General features: G+C 31.7%; 1 protein-coding gene and 1 non-coding gene across 3 annotated transcripts in view; both read left to right on the plus strand.

Moving 5' to 3' along the window:
• The window catches only part of LOC107457427 (multidrug resistance-associated protein 1), a 159,914-nt gene that overhangs the window by 98,587 nt on the left and 35,066 nt on the right, over positions 1-26,261 (plus strand). For both annotated transcript variants that reach the window (XM_087163516.1, XM_087163517.1), the window contains exons 11-19: positions 22-87; positions 7,538-7,675; positions 10,147-10,293; positions 11,712-11,796; positions 12,884-13,077; positions 14,327-14,503; positions 15,550-15,717; positions 18,644-18,834; positions 21,368-21,515. In XM_087163516.1, the coding sequence (XP_087019642.1) occupies positions 22-87; positions 7,538-7,675; positions 10,147-10,293; positions 11,712-11,796; positions 12,884-13,077; positions 14,327-14,503; positions 15,550-15,717; positions 18,644-18,834; positions 21,368-21,515 (1,314 nt within the window). The remainder of the gene's footprint in view (positions 1-21; positions 88-7,537; positions 7,676-10,146; positions 10,294-11,711; positions 11,797-12,883; positions 13,078-14,326; positions 14,504-15,549; positions 15,718-18,643; positions 18,835-21,367; positions 21,516-26,261) is intronic.
• TRNAA-UGC (transfer RNA alanine (anticodon UGC)) lies at positions 23,957-24,028 on the plus strand. Its single transcript has one exon. It is a non-coding gene; the product is annotated as a tRNA-Ala (tRNA).

Genomic DNA, 26,261 nt, shown 5'->3' on the forward strand with positions numbered 1-26,261 from the left:
ATTTTGTTTCTATTAAAACAGGAAGAACAAATGAAAGTCAAAGATCTTCGTTTAAAATTTATGAATGAAATTCTCAGTGGAATAAAGGTAAATATTATTAAAATTTTAAAAATAAAAACATAAAAAAAGGGTTTATTTTTTAGATATATGTTTGACATTTTGAAAAATATTGTTTTTACGATCAGCTTAACCCATAAACTAAGTTTTGCTCATTGTTCATAGAATCATATTTTTATAATTAAAAATATAAAGCAAAATGTATTCTTTTGATTTCTTTCGTGGACAAATAAATTTCATTTGAAATATTTTGACGATAATTACATATAAGCATACACATTACTGTACATTGATTGTATGTCAATTCGTTTATGCACTAGCAGAATTAAAAGACATAATTCGACATAATTAATAGACAAAAATAAGACAACTGTTACGAATCAGAATTTAATTTTGTTACCACTTTAATCTTCCTGAAAAGGATTAAATGTGTGAAAAAATTCCCAGTCACTTAAATTTGTCAGAATAAAAAAAACTGCTTGAAAAAATATGGAAATATATCTTCGCATAACCAAATCAATAGTTCCTTTCATTATCTACGACTGTCACAAATACGTGCCAGCAAAAAGCCGTATCAACCAAGGTAAAAAGATGAAACTGGTAATCAAAGTAATTCTTTAGCAGCTTATTTGTGCGTGGAGTTATAATTGTTTGATTTATTTAATTCACCATTAGTTTGTTCAAAATAAAACTATTTAATTATACTTCGAATTAACATTGATTATATGTATGATTAAACTAACAATAATTGAAGTAAAAGCAAAGTAAGTCTGTCAAATTAGCAACGACTACATTTAAGTTACCGTTTTTTATTTAATTACAACTTGATTCTGATTTTACACGAATGCTTTCCTGAATCACCCGTCCCCAAGGGGTTAATATTTTGAAGATGAGCGAGTCATGTATCAAAAGCGAGTCAGACCGACCACTGTCCTAATGCTCCTCAGTGATTCACAAATCATGTGTTAGAATCTTCTCTCCTACGGATTAGCCACGGAAGGTTTCGAGGTTCTCCTCTCCATATAACTCAAATGCGGATAAATTCCATCAAAAAATTCTACTGCGAAGGCCAGCTTGTGATTTTGTTTGTATAACTATTAATTCTGGAACTCCCTTGTCATTTTGGTTTTGTCTATATATATATATATATATATATATATATATATATATATATATATATATATATATATATATATATATATATATATATATATATATATATATATATATATATATATATATATATATATATATATATATATATATATATATATATATATATATACTAGCGGACCCGACAGACGATGTCCTGTACACACGTCATTAATTGGAAAATTTCAAATTTTTTTGAATAAGCTATAACAATCTGGATCGTTTTGATGCAAATTTTTATTCAAAAGTTATCATATTAACGTCATTTTATATATCTTATCACAATTCGACCAATCGATAGCGTGTGAGTATGTGTATACTATCAGTGAAGTTAAATGTAGAGGTTGTTTTAAATCAAAACTTAAACTTATTTTAATTAAAGGTATAAAAAAGAAAACTTAAACTATTTTATAACAGATATATTTTTTCAATTAAAAAGAAGTTAAGTTATCGTAATGTCATTAGATGTACAATATTTTTGGTTAATCCTTCAGGAGCAAACACAAACAAATTCGAGGGTTTTCCAACTCTGGAACACGCAACATATAATTGACCGTGAGAAAAGCACGGGTTTTCTAAATCTAAGCCACAAATTGTCATTGTTTGACCTTGTGACTTATTAATAGTCATAGCAAAAGCTAAGCGGATTGGAAATTGCAAACGTTTGAATGGTATAGGCGAATCTGAAGGAATCATTGGGATCCGCGGTAGAAGTACAACTTCACCTTGAAATTTTCCACTTAAAATAGTGGCTTCCAAAATGTTACCCATGATTTTTTTTATGACCAGTCGCGTGCCATTACACAATTTCGGAGCATTCAAATTTCTAAGCAAAATTATAGGTGAACCAATCTTCAATCGCAAATTATGGGGTGGCATTCCAGGTAAATCCAGTGAATTTAAAAACTCGGCAGGATAGTTGACAACTTCATCAGGATCTACAACAGTGTCAATCGATTTGAATGTAATTTCACTACCAGGCAATGATTGTTGTACTTTAAAATTGATTGCGTCAACATCCAAATTTTTTGCGGCTAAAATAGCTCGCTCACGTAGCCATTCATGATTAGTATAATTATGTGGCAAATCTGGAAAGATACTTTTTATTAACTCCTCTTTGGTAGGCACCATGTTGCAAAAATTCTGTGGGAGTCGAATATATTGTGTATCTTCATACAATTGAATTTTACCATTGCCAATGTCTAACAGTTGTTCGGAGAATCTTGACGCTAATGGATCATTTTGAAGTTGAACACGCATATTAAGAGTAAGGCATAATTTACTGACACTTCGCCACAGATAAGATTCTTCCAAACATGCGTTTATTTCGTCCGCATATGTCGCACGTGGAATGACGGGTAATATTTGTCTGAAATCACCTGACAGCAGCAGTAGAGCACCACCAAAACGCCGAGTATTATCTTTGATATCTTTTAGGGACCTGTCGAGAGCTTCAAGCGAATGCTTGTGGGCCATTGTACATTCATCCCAGATAATAATTTTACATTTTCTCAAAACTTCAGCAATGCCTGAATGCTTCTTTATGTTACGCATTGCTTCGGGATTGGTATGAATATTCAAAGGTAATTTAAGTGCTGAATGCGCTGTCCGTCCACCATCAAGTAAGGTTGCTACAATGCCTGATGAAGCAATTGCCAATGCAATATGATTTTGAGATCGAATGCGTGCAAGTATTAGTGAGATGAGGAATGTTTTACCAGTGCCACCTGGTGCGTCCAGAAAAAAAACCCACCTTGTTGTGCTGCAATTGACACATTAATTTGATCATATATATTTCGTTGCTCAGCAGTAAGCAATCGTTCATTGTTAGCAACAAAAGTAGCCAGAAAAGTCATATCGAACTGGTGTTCACGTTGAACGTCGCTGTTGATGATATCTGCTGCTTGGCGGATTGGCGCTGGCATGCCAAAATTTATGAGCGGCATGTTCGAAATAAGAATACAAATATCCTCAATCATTATTAATGCCTCGTTATATATTTCTGCGGAGAATTCCATACTGAGATTTTGATTAGTAATTCTAATCCGATGCAAAATATCCTCACTCATTGAGTCTTTATATTTATTCCACAGAGCAGATGCTTCAGACGGAAAACACGTTGTCAATATTATTGAAAATAATTGACGAATTTGCTGTGGATATGAGCTCAGTGCTGCATCTGCAAGTGTGAGGTCCCAATGGTTATCATCCTCCAATAAATGTAACTCACGACACGCATCAAAGAAAGTGCCGTATAAAGTACCGTTGACTTTTCGCAAGTATTGGAAGGATGTCGGTCCAGGAACGTTAACCAATAACAAACACTGAAAAAAGCATTCGCGTGGCTTAGGATGAACTGTATATAATCGTCCTAAAGTATTTGTCATAACTATGTCGGCAAATCCTGGGACTGGAGTGCCTCGTTTCCGTGGTTCCCAACTTTTTGATTGTTTATTCCATGTAAAAAATTTAGGAACATCAGTATACATTAATGTCTTTGCAAATTCACCAACAATATCTTGTCGATTTCAAAGGTTGAAAAATTCAGTAAGAGTTGTTTTCGGTGCTGTTAAAGCTTGTTGTAGTGCATTCTGTTCTGTGAAATAAACACGCTGTCCATTTTCAAGATGCACAGCCAAATGTACAACAGCAGGATCCCTTTCATGTATAGGAAATGTAAAAATTCGCCAAATAGCTTCATTACTACTTATGTATCGTCCCATTTGATAATTTGTTATTTTGACATTCTTATTTACATTTTGAACAGCAAATATAGCTTTATCACTGCCCTTATGAACGTACTTACAAATGTACTTGATAGACTTCACCGAACTGCATAACTCAACGTTTATGTGTGCTTTATAGGTTTTGCACAGCAATGGTGAGTATGGAACCACCCAACGATTATCGATGTCAACTCTTACACCGTTTGATAGACACTATTCATATGATTGACCGCCATTGTCTACATCTCTACGACTGTAAGATGGATAACCATCGATATTGGTGATAGTGTCAGTTTGACATGGTTTAGGAAAACGTTTCGTACATTTTCCATTATCCGTACATGGTGACGTCATGTTGAGAGAACCACATGGACCATGGATCATATTAGTAGTCACAATGTCAAACAATTCTTGATCAACATTCGGATTAGGAATTTCCGCTGAAATAATTTTGTCAATTTCTTCTGGGCGTACTTTGTCCACCAACCAAATCAAAATATGCGTATGAGGTAAACCTCGTTTTTGCTATTCAACAGAATAAAGCCAACATTGTGTTTCACCAAATACCAAGTGATGTGTAATCAATTTCATCAGGGATTTCAACTTTTGTTTGAACACACGTGCAATGATATCATGGCGATGCATCGATGTTTGACCTGATAACAGCAAATTTTTAATTTCATCCCAGTTTGGATTACACGTAAATGTGATAAAAAGATCTGGTCGGCCGTATGCGCGTACGTAAGTCATGGCGTCTTGAATATATTCTTGCATATGACGCGGACTACCAACGTATGATGATGGAAGAATATATGCGGTACCGATGTTGTTGATATCATTCGTTGCATCTACATTACCGATTATGGCGTCACGCAAATGAATGTACTCTTCAGAACGAAGTTTCGCTTGATTAAATTTTATATAACGCAATCTCTCACTTTCGATTTTTACATACATATCAACAATGTACTGATGAAATAGCTGTCTGCATCGATGAATGTTATTATCTTCATTTTCACAAATCATCAACCGGTATGCGTAGAAGTTCATCGCACTAACTTTCTTGATTAGTTCTTCACCTGTAAATAAAACTATTTATAAGATAAACAGAAATAATTGGTTAAAAAAATTATAAAATAATCTATAAGTTGTGCCTGTTGTTGGATTCCTTTGTTTAATATTTAAATGATATCCATCTTCTCCTTCCCAAAATATCAACGGATATTGCAGTGCGTCGTAAGAACGATGATTGTCTTGAATTATTTGTATTGTATTATCTCTGCGTTGTATGCGAATATCTCGACGTTCACATGGGTTACCAGCCATAACAACTGCAACTTCATTAACAGTTGGAACATTATATGTGCCTGCGTGCTGTCCATAGGGCACTTTGTCTGCTTTAATAACAATGGCGTAGTTGTCGTTTTGCAGTCTGCTGGAAAGAGTCTTGAACAATCGTATCAATTGGTTATGATTTTGCAAGAACGTTTCCAAATTGTCGACAATTTCTCGTTCCTCCATCTGCTCTATATGGTTGTATACGCATCGTGTATGAGTTTGTTGCTCCTCATCGCCCATAAAGTAAATTTGTAAGAATTTTGGATCGACATTAGGCATTGGAAGCAATGAACCAATTTGGTGGTACACTTGACCTTGAATCTTAAATGTAGATTCAAAATTACGACCATCCTCATTATGAACAATTTTTGTTGCTTCAAATGATGTCATTTGAAAGCAAGAATTGAATTTACGAATTTTCCGCAAAAACAATTTCGATTGAGATGCGGTTCCAGCTAATAATGTTTTCAAACGTTCCGGTGGTGGATTTAACGGTGGAAGTGAAATTTTTCCAGATGCGCAACATAAACCAGGCGATTCACCTTTGTACTTTAAAGCATGACAATATTGACACTCGTCGTCCATGCTACCGATTAAGATTAGTGCATGTGACGAATAGTCTATTTCAGGGTCATATTCAAATGCAAGACGATTAAGTGATGCTCGTATCAATGCTCGATTATCTTGCATTCGCCGTTGGTCACGTTCTCTGTTTTCGTTGGTCTCTCGTTGGCGTGTCTCTCGTTGTCTTAATGCATTTGCACGAAGACGTTGATTGCGCTGCTCTGAATTTTCATTTTCACGTGAAGATGCAACTTGATTTCTTAAATTCACATTATCCGTCAAGTGTTCTTCAACTGTTCTATTCAATCGACGATCATGGACCAATTGAGCGTTTCGAGTACGTCGACCAATATTTCTTGCTCTTCCACGAAGACGTAGCATTTCTTTGTAAAACAAATTACTGTAAAATAGCACATAAAAAATATGAGTAATTTATTGAAAATGATATTTTAATTAAGTAACAGGACTGAAAAGATTTATTGTACCAAATTTTAGATAAAAAATTTGTAATTTTATTTTTTTGCTTTTTTTTATTTACTGTTTCAAATAAGAAATTTTAAATAAAAACAATTGAAAAAGTTTTATATGAAATCACTTAGCTTCACAAATACATTTATAGGTTACAGTGGTTGTTAACCAACGCACGTATAAATTCAATCTAAAATTATAAAAAATACTCACTTCAATTCCGCTCTGAATCTACAAAATGTGTAGTTTTTTTACATTTTTAAAATGCACACTTCAAAATTCTACAAACACAATAATAACACGAAATCACAAATTCTATTCAACGACTCTTTTTCCTGCTCCCTATTAAATTATATATCTATCAAAACAAACTAAAAAAATATTTATAGAAAAACAAAAGTTTTATGACTTTTATTATTTTTATGCTAGTGAGAACCAAAACAATATGGAAATGAATGAGGGAAAACTGGATCCTACCACGTGATTTCCCGGCCAATAAAAATGTAGCGTTAAACATTTAAAGCTTTCTTGTTGGAAGTCGCATAAGAAGTAGAATTTTTTCCCACTCAATAAAAAATTAATTAAAAAAACATTTTGAATCTAAACCATTCTCGAATCCTTCTGAAGGTACACAGAAAATTTCATTTAAATCAGTCCAGCCGTTTAGGAGGAGTTCAGTGACATACACACGAACAGACGAAATATATATATAAAGATATAAATAAATAAAGAGTTGTGTGTGTGTATTTTAACAAAACCAAAACTTAAATAATAATTAATACACAAACTCTAAATACAATTAAATAAAATTTCTAAATGAAGTGGATAGATTTGTTTTCCGTGGTTAATGTATACCCCTATTCTTGTTCTTACCATATCACAAATCTATTTTATCTCCGAAAAGGAATTGAGTAAAACCATAATTTTTTAGAAATGTGTAGAAAGCATATAAAAATTGATTAACTACTAGTTATATTATCAAATATATTTTTATATAATTTCCTTGTTGTGTTAGCTAGACGTAAAATTTATAATAAATAGTTAAGTATAAATAGAAAGGGTAGTTAGCTTATGACGAGATAAATTGTTTTATCTAGTTATAAAACTACATCAACAATTGCATCTAATTCATCCTGAAAAACAACATTCCGTAAGAATTCTAATGTTTGTCAATGAGGGTAAAGATGACTTAAATAAAACCATTTTTTTTAAAAAATTTTCTTTCATTTCAGATTTTAAAGCTTTATGCTTGGGAAATAGCTTTTACAGCTAAAGTGTCTGATGCAAGAAGAAAAGAGCTCAACCTGATACTGTACTCAAAGCTATGCGCAGTAGTTAATACTTTTGTTTTTTATTGTGCTCCTATATTGGTGAGTTTTATCAAAATACTTCCCTCATTGATATAAAACTTGTACAAAGTTTCCATTTTTTAATCCAATAAGAACTCGTTGCAGGACTCGTAAATTAAATTACCTGCATGCCCGGGGTAAATTAAAATTTCGATCATGTCCATATTTTTTAATCTCATATGCCCAGCCTGGTATGTAAATTTTCAATCAGAAAGCCATAAAAATTGCGAATATCGCTTAGTTTACGAAAGCTTCGATTACGCTGAGACGAAAAGCACCAACCTGACGGTGAGCCGTGATGGCTCATTGAATGGAGCTTTCGTCTCCCAACGAGGTGACTCAGGTCATCACCTCCTACATCAAAAAGCCTCCACAAGGTCCTTTATAAGTAGTCCGCGCAGACTGTTAAAAAAATGAACCTGTTGTGCGCATGAACCCAAAACCTTTTATAAAAGTAATTGAGAGAAATTCATCATATATATTTGAGAATTGAATCTGTAGTAGTTGACAAGTGAATAAAGCAAACCAATAATATTCATAAATAAAATAAATTTTTAGTCATATATTTGCTACCACTTTCTTATTTTAACTAGATTTTGTATTAAGTGACTCGTTCAGAAAGTGGATATCCTTCACAGTGGTCTGATCGAACTACTTATAAAATACCGTGTGGTGGCTTTCAGTTATAGGAGGCGTTGCTCAGGTTCGAATCTCAGCGGTAGCTGGTTGATACGAATTCTGCTCCCGGATCCTCCGCAATGAGAGACGCATCAAGGATTTAAATCCCTTTACGATTGCATGTTTTCGCGATTTTTCGTTCCATGTAACGCAAATGCTTGCCAGTTCCATTAATAAGTCCTCAACAAAGACTTGTTTATCTCAATACTTGATCTAGGAATTCTTTTGGGTTGGCTTATAATTATTTTCTTCCTTTGGGTTGATAAAATTTGCATATTTTTTCATATGTCTAACAACAATAATGTGGTGTTGGTTAAATCATTTCATAAGCTGTATTTTATTACCTCAGCATAAAAACATCTATGAGTTTGTAATATTCCTGAAGGTAAATTGTTTTGACAAAAGCAAGGATCAAGGATTCTATATAACCTCTTATAATAAAATAAAAATTGAAAAAAAAATGGTTGCCGATTTACTTAAAACTGTCATACACGCAAAATACTTAACTTTCACTTTAACTTATAAATATTAGATTTACCGGAAGTTCTGATCACGGAAGTACGTGTCTCATTCAACAGTTATGCAAAGTGTTATTTTAAGAAAAGAACGTGTTTTACCCTTATTACCCTTTCTATAGCCGTGGCAAGTATACTTACCACCATTTTTTAAAGTTCATGTTAACCTTTTTACCACTTTTAATTTAGGTTTCCATTTGTTAATAACTTCAGCTTTCTTGAATTGCGTTTGAATAAAATTGGCAACCACTAGTTAGTTTAAGAAAACGTATAAGAGTTATAAAATGCTTAATTCCTTTTGAAGTTTGGAGCATTTATAAAATTTATTTTATAAATAAAGAAATATAAAAGTCAATAAGTTCCTAATAGGTCGTGGTAAATATACTTACCACCAAAGAAAAAAATGGCATTAAATTTAAATAAATTTTTTTATAAATTAAATGAGTTTTTCTGTCCTTTTATCAATTACTATTCTTATATCAATTTCAATACCAAAAATTCTTTAATTTACCTTTACTAGAAATTAATGGCCCATTAAAGGGTTAGCTCAATAGTAATGTTTCAGCTTAAAATGACTTAAGGCCCGAAAGAGCATGTACATACACGTTCAAACTTGTATCCCGGCAGTATCCGCGAGAACTAAGACATCTGATGCATATATTTAAGTGTATATGCTTTACCACTATTTTCTTATAGAGATTCCTTCTGCATACTTGAATAATAGGGCTGACACAATTTTCTGGAAGACCAATAACAGCGCTGCTATTTTTGCATCTAAATATCGTTACTTTAGTGTTAATATAACTCATACCTGTCAACTCTCCCGAATTTTGCGGGAGATTTTATTTTCATATTTAAAGTGGTAGTAAATATATACTTTTTTTTTCTTTTTTAAATTTAATTTTTAAATGATTTTGATCACCACTATTCTTACAAAAATTAAGCTTATATATTAATATGCGTTACTATCATCGTTGTCAACTTAAGGTTTCTCAAATACAACGTATTTGTTTGCTTGAAATTGAAGTTTTAATTCCATCTTAATACCATTGGGAAAAATGATAATGGAAGGGATTAAAAGTTGGCACGTCTGATATAACGTTGTAGGTAAAATATCTCGTTTCATCCAAAAAAAAAAAAATGAAATATGTCATAACTCTGTTATACCACTGCATTAATTTTAAAAGGAGTCTTCTACGCCTGTAAAAAAAGACACGAGCTCATCTTAAGAAGAAAACAAGTTCTATACTTAAATTTTCTTTTTAAAATAAAAATGTATGTTTTTTTTTAACACCTTAGATTTCAGTTTCGAGCTTTGCTACTTACTTGTATATGGATCGGAAAAATGTCTTGGATCCAACAAAAGCTTTTGTTACAATTACCCTCATGGATCAACTGAAATATGCCATGTTTGTTTTGCCTGAGTCTGTATCAGAACTTATTCAGGTGATTATACTAAAGTTGTGAATATAGCTTTTGATTTAAAATTCAGTTAGATCTTATTTCTGTCGAAACTATTTTTTTGTATTGATGAAGAATAGTTTAATGGAAATTTCTGTTTATTTTAAAAAAAGAATGTTAAAATCAGATAAAATGGAAATACAGCTCAAATATATATATTTTAAATTTTTTAAATCATTGAGAGAATTACGTTCCTACCATAAAATGATACTAACAAAATTATTTTTAATTTCATGAAAAAATTGTGAAAAATATCATATTCTCTAATTTAACCCTTTCGCGCCGACTGTCACAAATACGTGACAGCATAAAACCGTATCAACCAGGGTAAAAAGATAAAACTGGTAATCAAAGTAATTCTTTAGCAGTTTATTTGTGGGCGGAGTTATAATTGTTTGATTTATTTAATTCACCATTACTTTGTTCAAAATAAAACTATTTAGTTATACTTTGAATTTACATTGATTATATATATGATCAAACTAACAATAATTAAAGTAAAAGCAAAGTAAGTCTGTCAAATTAGCAACGATTACATTTAACCCCTTGGGGACGGGTGATTCAGAAAAGCATTCGTACAAAATCAGAATCAAGTTGCAATTAAATAAAAAACGGTAACTTAAATGTAGTCGTTACTAATTTGACAGACTTACTTTGCTTTTATTTTAATTATTGTTCGTTTAATCATATATATAATCAATGTTAATTCAAAGTATAACTAAATAGTTTTATTTTGAACAAAGTAATGGTGAATTAAATAAATCAAAAAATTATAACTCCGCCTACAAATAAACTGCTAAAGAAATACTTTGATTACCAGTTTTATCTTCTTACCCTGATTGATACGGTTTTTTGCTGTCACGTATTTGTGACAGTCGGCGCGAAAGGGTTAAGTTACCGTTTTTTATTTAATTGCAACTTGATTCTGATTTTGTACAAATGCTTTTCTGAATCACCCGTCCCCAAGGGGTTAATACTCAGCACTTACAATATTATAGATGAACGATGTTATTAACTAATAAATACTTTCCTTTTCTTTCTTTTATATTTTTTGAGTAGTTTTTCATTTTCTTTCTTGGATATTTCTTAGAGAGGATTTTCATTTTCTTTCTTTGATATTTTTAGAATAGTTCTTCACTTTCTTTTTTGTTTTTTGAATAGTTTTTAATTTACTTTCCCTGATAATTTTAGAGTAGTTTTTCATTCTCTTTCTTTTACATTTTTTGAGTAGTTTTTCATTTTCTTTCTTGGATATTTCTTAGAGTAGATTTTCATTTTCTTTCTTTGATATTTTTAGAATAGTTTTTCATTTTCTTTCCTTCATATTTTTTGAATAGCTTTTAATTTACTTTCCCTGATAATTTTAGAGTAGTTTTTCATTTTCTTTCTTTGATATTTTTTAGAGTAGTATAGCCTTAGGACGTCTCAGAACTTTTTTTGCTGCTGAAAATGCGGAATCAGACGTTATTGGCAATAATCCGGATAAAGGTAATCAAAAGTACTATTTTTATTGATAAGCAATCAAGGAAATACTCTGTTTTTTCCCTTTCCCAGTACAAAGGATATTTGCTGTTTAATGTCAAAGAATCTGTTTCATTTTTAAAGAAATTGATATTTTTTAGCTCTGATCTTCTGAAAATATAAGAAATTTTACAACTACAATAAATAAAGGCAGCATTCTAGATTATTATTAGTTAGTTAATCTTTCACCATCATCAAGTTATTATACGTTTAAAAATATTAGATTGTTTTTCATGAAAAATACGGTTGGTTTAATGAGACAGAAAGTAATACTTTGAAAGAAAGTTTCTGTTCTGTTTAGTCAAGCTGGGCTCTTGAGGCCAATAATGGCTCTTTTTCAATTCATCCTGTAATGAAATCATAAGCAAAAACAATAGACAGATTACATGAAATGCTGCAATTAAATGGCACATAAGGATAAGGTAGTGTGATTAAGGTAGAGAAAAAAGAATGGCACTTTGCCATGATAATAAGTAACAAATAATTGAATGTATAGAAAAGTGCAAGACATATTTACAAGTAGGGAAACGAAAATTACAAGAAGGAAAAATATTTACAAAACACGGGAAGAATTAGCAAAATTCAAGATGAGAAATGACAAGTTCATAAAAAAATTTCATAAACAAGAAAGTGTACCTCTGTTAAAGAAGAGACCCGACCGTCGTGGTTATTACCTCTCGTGTCGGGTTGCTCTCTACACTGAAAAATAACTCGGATTTATCTCGCTAAACATAGTTAGAAAGAAACATTGAGAGATAACAATGGAGGATTAACGGTTTATTCCTTATTTTTATATTTAAGTGTTAGCAATTTTTTTCATAAATTTGATTTATGATAATTTGTGATTACCTCGTCACATAATTTAAATATGTAACTAAGGCCTTAGAATTTCAAGAAGTTTTGGGAAACGAATACAGATTCTACTCCCCTTGATTGTACTTAATCTAGCACTAAAATTTCTTGAATGGTAACAATCTGTTTTGAGTTTAATTTTGATACAATCCCTTACAGAAGATAATTTCAGTGGTAGATAACATAAGAATTTATTCAACAGGTGATATTTTGACAATAAGAAAAGCGTCATTCAAATGGGCAGGAGAAGAAGACTGCACTCTTCATGATATAGAATTGCACATTCCTAAAGGTAAGTTGGTTGCTGTTATTGGACCTGTAGGATCTGGTAAATCATCTCTACTCTCAGCAATGCTTGGTGATATCAACCGAATAAAGGGATCAATAGACATCAAAGTAAATATTTTTTAAACAGTTGCAATATATATATATATATATATAATAGGCAAATAATATTCGAGCTGAATACTTTAAGATATATATAACCAATAGTATGCCTTTTCTGAAAATAAATTATTGAGAAACGCTATAAATTACGCAGTGAATTGTCTTTCTACTGTATTGCAAACGCGATTAATCGTTTCAACAACGAGTTGTGCCCGAGATGAATTGTCATCGGGACGGATTATGCTCACGACAAATTATGCACGCAAAACCTCACTGACGCCTTTACATTTGTCCACTTTTAAGATGGGCAAGTAAGTACGTAGTATTTAAGTACCCTGATGAAAAATCGTTCATTATAAGTATCTTTATATTAAGCATTTTATGCTCAAAGCTTTATAGAGCGTTTCTAAATTTTTATTGTTGCCCGTAATGAACTTTTACAGTTCTTCCAAAGTTCCTCAAAAGTTTGCGAAATTTATCATATAAAATGTCTTTCTTTAGGAACATAGGATTTGCTTTGTAACGCTTGAAATTTGTTATGTTAGAACATAAAGTTTGCTGTGTATACTTTAGTCTTTCTTTAGGAAGATAGGATTTGATTTGTAACGTATGAAATTTGTTATGTTAGAACATAAACTTTGCTGTGTATACTTTAGTCTTTCTTTAGGAAGATAGGACTTGATTTGTAGCATATGAAATTTGTTATGTTAGAACATAAACTTCGCTGTGTATACTTTAGTCTTTCTTTAGGAAGATAGGATTTGATTTGTAACGTATGAAATTTGTTATGTTAGAACATAAACTTTGCTGTGTATACTTTAATACGTTACAATGAATAAAGCGCAAATAATGGTACATTTTGGACCTTTATTTTTGTTTTAGTCAGATCATTTTACTTTATTCAATACACTTTTTGTTTTTACAAATTTATCATGAAACTCTCTTGATCACCACAATAAGTCGGTAACTTGCAAAAATCTGACCTCTTACGTAGTTAAATTATTTAATTTTACGTGATTGTTAAATAAGAAATTTTTTCTCACTTTGCTAATTAGTTTACTACCCCTTGAATGATTTTTGTGGACCATTAGAGGTCCTGCAACTGCTGATACAAACAAACTTAATTTCTTAACAGTAAAAGCATTGTTAGTTTGCAATAAAATTAACTTACAACACATTAACTTACAATAAAATTATTGCGTGTTAATGTTTTTGTTACAGGTGTAATTTAGTTCTAACGTATGCGCCTTTTTTGCAGGGTAGTTTGGCTTACGTCCCACAGCAAGCTTGGATTCTGAATCGTACCGTTAAAGAAAATATTCTAATGATGAAGAATATGTCAGAAGAAAAATACAATAGGGCGTTAGATCTTTGCTGTTTGAGGCCTGATTTGGAGATTCTACCTGCAGGAGATAACACCGAAATCGGAGAAAAGGTAATATATACACTGCCTTTCAGTCAAATTTCACGTTTTTTCAGGAAAATTTTATCCACTATTTGTTCAATAAAGCAGAAATATTAAAAAAAAAATGGAGCAATTAAAAGCATCTCTTCAATGTTGTCCGACATGCCAACAATATGCATTATTATTACGCATGCTATTTGAGAATGATTTTACGAAGTCGTAGTTAATTCCTTCATTTGCTTAAATAAATCGAAAGGTTTATTTAAGGAAATAAACCTTTAGAACATTATTTTTAAGATTTTAGAACATTTATTAGTTTTAAGATTTTGTGTAAATATTTATATTAAAGAAGTAATATGGATATTTAAAAAAGGCTGCCAACAACTATGCATCTTGCAAAATATTTTAAAGAGTGGTACATCGATAAGAACTAAAGCTTTCAGAATTTTTGGTAACTTTACCAATATTTTAATTAAAAGCCTTACACAGGAGGGCTTAAATTAAATGGCTTTGCAAGTTCATTTGCTGCTAACGTTTTTAAAAATTCACCAGCACTTTAATAAAGCGTGAATGATATTCTTTTCGTTTATTCTATATTTTTTGCGCATAAAAAAAAAAAAAATTTAACATATCGGTTTTCAAATGCATGTTACCTTTATACTTTAAAAAAAACATTATGAGATATATCTGAAATATTTCAAACAAACTAGAAACTCTAAAAAAATAAATTCTAACTAGTTGAAATATTTGATTGTGGTTCAAGAAAGAACGGTTAAACTATTTAAACTATTTTTGAGTTTGTTTTGAAAACTAAAGGAAATCGTTTGATAAATTTTTTGTTCGAGAATTTTAAAATATGCTCACCGGATAAGCTCATCGTCTTGACAGAAATCAGGAGAAGCGTCTTATAAGTAAGTGTCATAGCTTTCTATTTAAGCAATGGAGGTAAAAAGTACAATCGATTTTATTTTGTAAGCAAATATTATTTAAACAATGTAAACACTTAAGATTTTCAAATGATTTGCTTTTCAAATAATTATTCTTTTATGAAATTGATAAAATGCTACGTTTTGCAGGGTGTTAACTTGAGTGGTGGACAAAAACAACGAGTCAGTTTAGCACGAGCAGTATATCAAGACAAAGACATTTATCTGCTAGACGACACACTCAGTGCTGTGGATGTCCACGTCCGCAAAGCCCTATTCGATGATATTATTGGAAATGGAGGATTGCTTAAGAAGAAGGTATAGTAAACAACGATTCACCTAACCCTTTGCACTCGGAGAACTTTAGAATGCTGTTTGAACTAATCTAAGTATAAACTAAGAAATAATGCATGCGGGTAATCGGACAATAATTAGTATGAGGAATTTACATACTCAATATGTTTAAGAGGTTAACGGAAGTAGTTAGTTTGATTAGTGCTAAATCACTATAAAATAAAAAATACAGTATTTTTATATAATGTTTGAAATTCTTAAAATAATGCGTTTACTAGTTATTAAGGGGGGGGATTAATTTTAGAGTAGTAACTGTTGATGGCGGTTCAGAAGCGACGTTGTAGTCTGATTGGAGCACTTTTGATTCTGGGAAATTTTTTTAACTAATAAAAGGGAGATAAGACCCTTAAAATCTCATATATCACCAGGGCTAAAGAGAATAGAAGGGCTGGTTCACTCCTTTGAAGAAACCCTCGCCGCGCCAAACCTCCGATTTTCCTCCGTGACGTCACGTTGGCGCAAAACTTGAACTTTTACTTCAAGAACGGAGCTTTCGGTCTAACTAACTCTTTACTAAAATTGGAGCATTCCTTTGTGTGACATATTCCAAGACATTCGTTGTTTTTTATAATGATTTTCCTCAGTTTTTTAAAGTAAATTATAAAAATTTAAAATTATTAACGAAATGCCAATTTGTGCGATTGCATCTTGCAAAAAATAGTTTCCAAAAATAATAATATTCTAGGCAACATTGAAGATATAATGCAAGACTTAACTTCCATTCCTATGTCTTAGGATGTTAACCTTAATTTGGGAAACAAAATGATTAATTCACAAGAAAAAGAAAGTCTAAATTATTTTGCCGGATACATAGCATTTCGTCTTAAAAATATTGATTCGAAATTAGGAATACCATCTTCTCAGTACATCCAACAACAGGGGAGCAACACGGAATGGATAAATCTGTTAACTAAGGGATGATTATTTGTTTCATCAGCGGAATGGATGGAAGTGTGTCAGGAATTTGAGAACATTTTTCAAAATGTGCACGGGACATTTTACAGAAAATCAAAAGGACTTATAGGACATCAAAGAACTTATAAATGAATTAGAGGGACGATATCCAGCAATAAATAAAGCAGAAATACGCTTATTTTGTTGTCTAAGAACTTTTATAAGAATTCGCCATCTAAACAGAAACCGACCCGTTACTTCAAAAAGAAAGGTAGGCGAAAAAATTAAAAAATGGATAAAGTAAAAAATAAAAATAAAAACTTAAATGAAAAGTATAAATTATTAATAGTTAAAATTCTTCTAATTTCATAACAGTTAAATAAGTTTTGAATGTAGTTATTCTACATATTTATAATTTTTTTAAAATTATATTCTCCAAATTAAAACATCTATAAGCAATTGTAAAATTTCTAATGTTATTATGAAAATAAATTATTATTTTATTTCAGTAATTAGCGTTTAAGGTTGTAGTTTCCTAATGATTAAGTATGAACAAATTACCATTAATTCTAAATTTAACAAAACTTTACAAATTATTGTTATCGAACAATATGTAGCAGGAAAAGTATTGATATATGCTTCATTTCTTTGTAACAGTAAAAGTTAAAAATGAAAATTTTGAAATAAAGTATTTATAGCTTCATTTACTACAACTAGTAAAATATTTTTATATGTTTAAAATGGTATTTATTTTAATATTATGGCCAAGAAAATTTTTTTGAACTATGTTTATGAACAGAACTAATGTGTTAATTGTGTAAAGTTTTAAAGCTAATATTCAGAAAAAATCTAACTTATTTTTACAGAGAGAATGATGCAAAGTTATCATAATATCTTTGCTAGCGATCTCCGAGATCAATGTATACAGTGACGTCATGAGGAGGGAAATCGTAGCTTCTGAGAGCGGAATGAACTAACCCAGCTCCGAAAGAGCAAATTGAGATCGAAAATTTTAGTCAAGAAGGAATATAGCAAGTGCGGCCTTAGACATTAAGTTCTAAATAAAGTGACATAATTTAGTTCTTTATATTTTAAAGAATAGTGGTTAAATGCTTAAAAGCTATTGGTTTTACAATTAGTGGTTTTAACATTTGTTGAATTAATGTTGCTATTGCGCCGGAAAGAAGTGAAATATTAAAATATTTAATAGAATATTTTTGCCGTTAATTTGCAAAATTTTAGATAAAAATTACCGTATATTTTTGAATATTTTTTTAATATTTTTATAAGCGCAACCAATGCAATGAGGATGATGATTAATTTAATATTTTAAAGAATTAGATCAGAAACTTTTTCTATCTTCTTGAAACTATAGTTTTTTTTTTCATGTTGACATTTTGCACAATTCTCTTAAATATAATTTAGTGCTCTAGATAAAGGTGATCAAAATGAAATATAACAGTCAACTGTAAAAGTAAGAGTAATAAAATCAAAAAAAGAACTAAAAGTGTTTTCTTTTGACTGCTGTGCTTTTGAAAGCATAAAGTCCATACAATCTATCAAAAATCTTTTTTTCTTTAAAAACAATATATTAAAGTGACTAGGTTATAAATAAAGCTTGCCTCACAGTGAACTGATCGTAAGGCATGTTGGTCACTGAATATATCAGTATCACTGGGTGTGTCAGTCAGCAGTATATAATCTTGTTTTTCAAAAACCAAAATGCAAACAAATTATTGCATTTTAACTTCCCAAGAGCAATTCAAAGCAATTCTGCTCTAATTTGTTTGCATTTTGATCATTTGAAAAAAAAAATTCTTGGCTAACTCTTGGTTCACTTGAATTAACTTTTTCCTACATTTTAAATTTTGAAATTACAAATAAAGGTTACACAGAATTCCCCATGAAGCATTTTCTCTGCAGTGTAGCGCCTTTTAAAATATCTATAATTATACTTTAGTGAATTAAGTATTAATGACATGAACTCTTTTGACAGACAAGAATACTTGTTACCCATGAAGTGTCAATATTGCATAAAATGGATATAATAGTCAGCATGAAAGATGGTAGAATCGATGAAATTGGCTCATATCAAGATCTGCTGAACCAAAATGGATCTTTCATGGAACTCATTCAAGAACACACCAGCCAGAAGAATTTAGAAGAAAATACTGATGAAAATAAAAAGTAATTTTTACCATCTTTGTACTATAGTTCTACAATGAAATAATTTGCTTATTATTTTGAAAATAAGAATTTGTAGTAATAATTTTACTTGTACTGTGAAACTTCTTTCCCCAAAATATTCTTAAATTGACACTTGTTTGTAGTTAAAATTTTATGTTCTTGACGGTTATCCTTTTCCGGGAGGCCGTCAGATATATATACCTAAAGTTAAATACAGTTGCAATACAATATTAACTTTAAATTTGAAAAATCTGTTATTTGATTGCATCCATAAATGTAGTTGATTCCAAATTATAGAATTTGATCTGTAATTTGGTTCAATCCCAAACTCAATCTATGTAGATTATTAAGTTCATATATGAAGAGTTGAGTGGAGGAAGCGAATGAAATTTTCAGAGTGAATGCAGGAAAAAAAGTGCGAAAAAGAAAAAAAAAAAAGGTTTCCAAATTAGAAAACGGGGGTAAAAATTTTTAGCCATATTTTATTTATCACTACTTAAATTGAATTGCTCAAGCCTAATGCGGAAAAGTTATGTTAAAAACAGAAAAAGCAAAAACTATCTGCTACTTTAAACTTACGCATATTTATGAGAACACTTTGTATTATCTCTTCTGTTTAATAAATACTCCTGAAATTGTCACTTTCGTACTTCATTCACTAAACGTATAAATGTTGTATCGGGGAGGCCACAATATAGAAAATATTAAAAAGTGATGATAACTGTTTCATAGGGTTATATTAAAAGTTATAGGCTTTAATTCTTACCTAATTTTAAGAACAGTCTGTGAGAATGGCCGAGCTGTCAGGATGCTTGATTGTGAAGCTAATGGTTGCTGGTTCGAATTTCGTTCAGGGCATGGATGATTTGTTCTGTACGTTTTTCCCTGTTATGTGATGTGGGAATGGAGCCAATTTCTAAATGGATATCTGTAGAGGAGTTGCTGCTTACTTTTCAACTAAATGCTGCTCGCTTTTCAACATGCTTTTTTCGACTAAAGTTAAAAGCGTTGGCAGAAAATTTTCAATACCATTATTAAACTGCTGTTTGTAGAAAATGCAACACCATGAAGGAATCATCAGAATCAAATGAAATTCGCAGCAAATGTCAATTATAGGATATTATGCAAATTAATAAAGTTTCAGAGCCATCGCGCGTGCGTGGCGCGCGCAGCGCCCTCTGAATTGATGCTGAAAGCGTATAAATAAAGTGCTGTAGCGGGACGTTGAAAATAGTCTATGATTATTTGTTAGTGGCAAACGTTTAGTGAGACCTGAGTATGCCTCCACGACGGAAGAATAAGAAATTCAAGCAACTTACGGAGTTTGAACGAGGGAGGATAATCGGCCTTCGAGAAGGAGGATTTTCCTATCGCGCAATAGCAGCTCGTATGCAGCGGAACAGTTCCACAGTGATGCGAGTTTGGAAGCAGTGGACCGACGAGCACCGAACAACTCGAAAAACAGGCACTGGACGACAGAAGGTGACGTCAGAGCGCGATGATCGACACCTGCTCCGCATGGCGGTGAATGATCGCACAGCTTCCTCCAGGCAGCTGGCAGCACATTGGTCTACTGCTACAGGTGTACAATTGTCGGCTTCGTCAATTCGTCGTCGTCTGCTGCGCCGTGGATTGCGTGCAAGGGTGCCATTATACAGGATTCCCCTCACGGCGGATCATCGACGGCTGCGTCGGCAGTGGGCTCTTGAGCACAGAGACTGGCGAGCTGATTGGCACCAAGTTGTCTTTTCAGATGAATCACGCTTCAATTTGTGGACCCATGATGGCCGTGTTCGTGTTAGACGTTATGCCGGTCAACGCTGCCTTCCTGAGTGTATTATTGAACGACATAGTGGTCGAACACCCGGAGTTATGGTCTGGGGTGCGATTTCGTATCATGGACGATCCAATTTGATACGAATTGAGGGTAATCTCAATAGCAACAGATACGTCCGTGAAGTGCTACAGCCCGAAGTCGTTCCTTTCCTTCAAGGCATCCCTGGAGCTATCTTTCAGCAGGATAATGCACGCCCACATGTTGCGCGGACTGTTAGAGACTTCTGTTCAGCACAACGCATGCAACTTCTTCCTTGGCCTGCTTATTCGCCGGATATGTCGCCTATTGAGCACGTGTGGGATATGGTTGGTCGGCGTCTCACTCGTGATCCGCGTCCTGCAGTTTCCAAAGACGAACTTTGGTTGCGCATACAAGCGATATGAAATTCTCTTCCTCAAGCAGATATTCAACATCTGTTTGACTCCATGCCACGTCGTATAGCAGCACTTATTGCAGCGCGTGGTGGCTGCACCAAATACTGATTTCGGACGCTTAATTTGTTTCTTTTGTTTTGAAAATTTCATCATTTATTTGTATCAGTACAAGTCGTTTCTGCATTAAATTTCATTTAATTCTGATGATTCTTTCATGGTGTTGCATTTTCTACAAACAGCAGTTTATATTCTTAAAAAGATGATAATTCAGTCCATCCTAACTGACAATCACGCTAAATATATTTCTAATTTATCTTTTTAGAATGCTGTGCAGGTACATTTCAACTGATTCAGCTTCCTCTAAAACGTCAGATGATGGTGCAAAAGATCAGGTTGATCCTACTGCTGATAAACATGCATCAGAAAAAACCTATCGTCTCATTGAAGACGAAAAAATGGAAGTCGGAAAGGTAACCATTAAAGGCATACCTGCCAACTTTTACGCATTTAGCGTAAAATTTTATTTTATTTCTATATTTAAAGTGGTAGTAAAATGTATTCCTTGCATGTATGTATTCCTTGCATTTAAAAACTTAATTTATAATCTTCTTGACCACCACTATTTTTAAAAAAATTAAGCATATATATTAATATGCATTAGTGCCTTGATAGTCCATACAAACCTTTTTTAAACACAGTGTACGCTTCCGCCAAAAATTATAGTTTAAATTCCATTAAACTACCACTGGGGAAAATCATCCTCGAAATGATTAAAATTTGGCAGGTATGTAAAGGTTACATTCTATAGGATTTAACTTTAAACTTAAATTTATAGCGTTGTATTTATCCATTTAGGCCTCAGATGTCCAGTTCTACAACAACGAACGAACGATCATTGTATTTGGTTTACAGTGTATCCCCCCTCTCTTACGCTGATATTAACATACAGAGAACATAGATGCCAACTGCTCCGGACCCGCCATAATCATTTAAATAACGGTAAACAACTACAAATGAATATTAGCAAATATTCGACTAATTTTGTTTACTTTTTAAGCGGTGTCGCATGGCTTTATAGTAAAAAGTGGCGAATCATATAAGCCTTTGAATTATTTAGAAATAGTGGTGAATAAAAACCTAATTAATTGAATTTATTAAACCAAGATTCATACATTAATAAACTACCATTCTATAATATTTATTTGCTCTCCGGAGCAAGTTGGCATCTCTGAGAGAAAATCAAATCTAAATACATAGATGGCTGCTCACTTTTTTCATTTTAACCAGTGTATATATCTATATATGAAGCAAAATTTTAAGTGCAAAGCTCTTGGATTTGTCGTAACTTCATGTAATAAAACAGGTGTGTTTCGCAAAATAATTTATAGAGTAGTAGACTAAAGGTTTCAGAATTTTGGTCAATTTTTAAAAGCCCCCAAGAGAGAATTGGGCTAAAGTGGCTTATCATATGATCTTATGGAAAACAGCTTGAAATCAAATTGAAATTAATATAAAATTTTAAAAAAAAATCAAATTTGAAATCACAGGATCATAAACTTTAAAACCACTAGAAAGCATTTTCCAGGAATAATATAAAATTTTCGTATTAAAATGGTATGCTATATATCTTCTTCAGCTAAATCAGGTGAGCTGACACAATATGTCAGTTCATATTTTAAAAAGTACATGATAGATGGGATGAGGCAACGCCTCCTATAACTGAAAGCCTCCACACGGTTTTTTTGTAGGTAGTCCGATCAGACCACTGTGAAGGATAACTACTATCTGAACGAGTCACGTAATACAAAATCTAGTTAAAAAAAGAAAATGGTAGCAAATATATGACTAAAAATTTTTTTTATTTATGAATATCATTGGTTTGCCTTATTCACTTGTCAACCACTACAGATTTAATTCTCAAATATATATGATGAATTTCTCTCAGTTACTTTTATAAAAGGTTTTGGGCTCATGCGCGCAACTGGTTCACTTTTTAAATAGTCTACGCGGACTACTTATAAAGGACCGTGTGGAGGCTTTTTGATGTAGGAGGTGGTGGATGAGGGCCACTTTGCGGCTCAGGTGCCCAATAGGCAATATCATACCTGCCAACTTTTACGCATTTGGCGTAAAATTTTATTTTTATATTTAAAGTGGTAGTAAATATATACCATATTTTCATTTATAAACTTTATTTTTAAATGATTTTGATCACCACTATTCTTAAAAAAATTAAGCATATATATTAATATGCGTTGATATCATGGTTCTCAGCAGATGTTTCTTCAAATACAACGTACTTTTCTGCTTACAATTGAAATTTTAATTCCATGTTACTACCACTTGGAAAAATCATAATGGAAGGGATTAAAAGTTGGCAGGTATGCAATATATATTAAAATAACAACGTTTAATGCAAATATAAAGTTTTTTGTGGTTTCCAGCAAAATAAAACTAAAAAAAAGTATCATGTATACTACCAATTTTTTCTTTCATGAAAAAAGAATTTAAAGACATTAAATTTAGAAATAGTTATTCTTTCAATTATAAACCGACAGAGGTTCAGAAGCACAAATTTGTCTAATGCGAAAGATTTCGCAGGTAAGGATTTTGACAAAAACTCATATGTTTTCGATGTTATAAAAATATGCATTTCTGCATAGAATTAATATAATGTTTTTTTTTCCATTTTAACTAAAATAATTAAAAATTTGTTCAATTTTAACATATTCGAAATGTATTTTCCGGTCCTTTATAAATTATTGGGTAGTTTTATGTAATTGTCAGAGCATGATTTTAGTCCTCCTTTGTGATGTGTATATAAAAAACAGGTGGTACTCCACTAATAAATTATTCATAGCGTCGCTCTCAGTTTGATTGCATGAAAGTTTAAGAATGATCGCGCTGTTACGGGGGTGTAGCTCAGTGGTAGAGCGTTCGCTTTGCATGTGAAAGGCCTGGGGTTCGATCCCCCACACCTCCACAATTTTTATTTAATTCATCCTTAGAAACTATTTTGCTATATTTTATTATTTTTAATGATATTTCTATTTTTTGATGATGGTGGTCAAGAATACACAATTGGTGGTTCAGAATTCATTTTAATTCCTGCAAATGTTTCGTGAATTCTTTTTAAAGAAGATTAAGACTGGTAGTTTAATTATTTCATTCTTGAAATTCATCTTGAAGAACAAGACAGTCGTATTCATCGACTCATTCATATATATATATATATATATATATATATATATATATATATATATATATATATATATATATATATATATATATATATATATATATATATATATATATATATATATATATATATATATATATATATATATATATATTAGATTTTCGTAAGAGTAGTCTTAAATATGTTAAAATAATGTCGACGTTCAATTCAGAGCCGATGAAGTGTATCCAGTGTTAGGCAGTTGGGGAGCATGGCGCGGAGACTAAGGCGATCGAACTTTACCTATCTCTTTTTTGATATACCCTGAAATTGAGATGGACAAGCGAAAAATCTTGTAGTGAATCCATTTCATTTGTAACAGGTCTTCTGAATAGCTAAATGAGGACTGTTTTAACAAGCTCAATTTCGCAAAAAGTTTATTTTGGTAAACAATGTGTTATTGTCTCGAGAACACGTCATATTTTCTGTAAAGATAGATGGATGATAATATGCATCTTGCTACCATTTGATTATTGACACAAACAGTTGGAAAAACTCGCGATATCGTGTGATCAGCAATGGAAGGTTTTTAATCACAATCTGTTTATCTCTATTTACTTTTAAAAAATAGTCCCATATACGTGTTATAATTGTTAAAAAAATATTGATAATCATGGATATCTTTCTACGAATCCCGAAAATTAGCTGAAGTAGGTCAAGTTTAGTATATTTAAGTTAACCCTTTCGAAGGCCGTGGGAAGTATACTTACCACCACTTTTAATTTAAGTTTTCATTTGTTAATGCGTTTGAATAAAATTGGCAACCATTTGTTAGTTTAAAAAAGCGTATTAAAGTTATAAAATACATAATTCCTTTTGAAGTTTGTAGCATTTATAAAATTTATTTTATAAATAGAGAAAAATAAAAGTCAATAAGTTCCTACTAGGTCGTGTTAAATATATTTAGCACCAATGCTATATGCGTTTTGAAAAATGTTTTATGCAGTGGTAGATAATAAAAAACAAAAGCTTGCAGAATTTTCAGTAATTATGCCAACATTTTAAAAGCCTCACCACGTTCAAGCTGGCGTTCCACATGAACTTTTGAAAAATTTTACGTAGTGATGCAGAAATTAACTTTAAATCAATTTTATAAAGCAAATAATCATTCAATCATACCTGCCAACTTTTACGCATTTGGCGTAAAATTTTATTTCTGTATTTAAAGTGGTAGTAAAATGTATACATTCTATATATTCCTTGTATTTATAAACTAAATTTATAATCTTTTTGACCACCACTTTTTTTAAAAAAATTAAGCATATATATTAATATGCAATACTATTGCGGTAATCCGCATAAGCTTAATCCAAATACAGCGTTTGTTTTTATGTAAAATTCCGTTTTACTACCACTGGGGAAAATCATCCTCGAAGGGATTAAAAGTTGCATGTATGATTCAATGAATGTTACCATGTATTTCTTTTGATACTTTGAATTTTTGATATGTAGTGGTGCAAAAATTACAGCGTTTGTTTTTGTGTAAAATTCCGTTTTACTACCACTGGCGAAAATCATCCTCGAAAGGATTAAAAGTTGGCAAGTATGACTCAATGAATGTATTATGAATGTATGACCATGTATTTCTTTTGATACTTTGAATTTTTGATATGTAGTGGTGAAAAAATTACTTCAAATGAAAAACACTAAACTGAAAATTGTTTAAAATTCGCTAACACTAGAAAATAGTTTTTTACAAAATGGAGCAAGTTGGTATCTCTGCATTGTATATAATTCAATAGTCATAATTTAATTTTTTCTGCCATAAAAAATAGTACATTTACTCAATTTGCATTCCCACTGCATGGATCAAGTGGCTTCACGAACCCTGATATTTTTATTCAGCTCAGTTCACTAGGTGTAGTCCTATTAACATCTTAGTATTTTATTTATTTATTTATTTAAACTGTTAATAGGACCTTTTGTTCAAAGGGCTACGCGATATTACTTTAACACATTTAGTGCCATGGGGGTCATC

This window comes from Parasteatoda tepidariorum, chromosome 5 (genome assembly GCF_982258835.1).
Source record: "Parasteatoda tepidariorum strain Cologne lab strain chromosome 5, Ptep-v5.0, whole genome shotgun sequence".
NCBI lineage: Eukaryota > Metazoa > Arthropoda > Arachnida > Araneae > Theridiidae > Parasteatoda > Parasteatoda tepidariorum.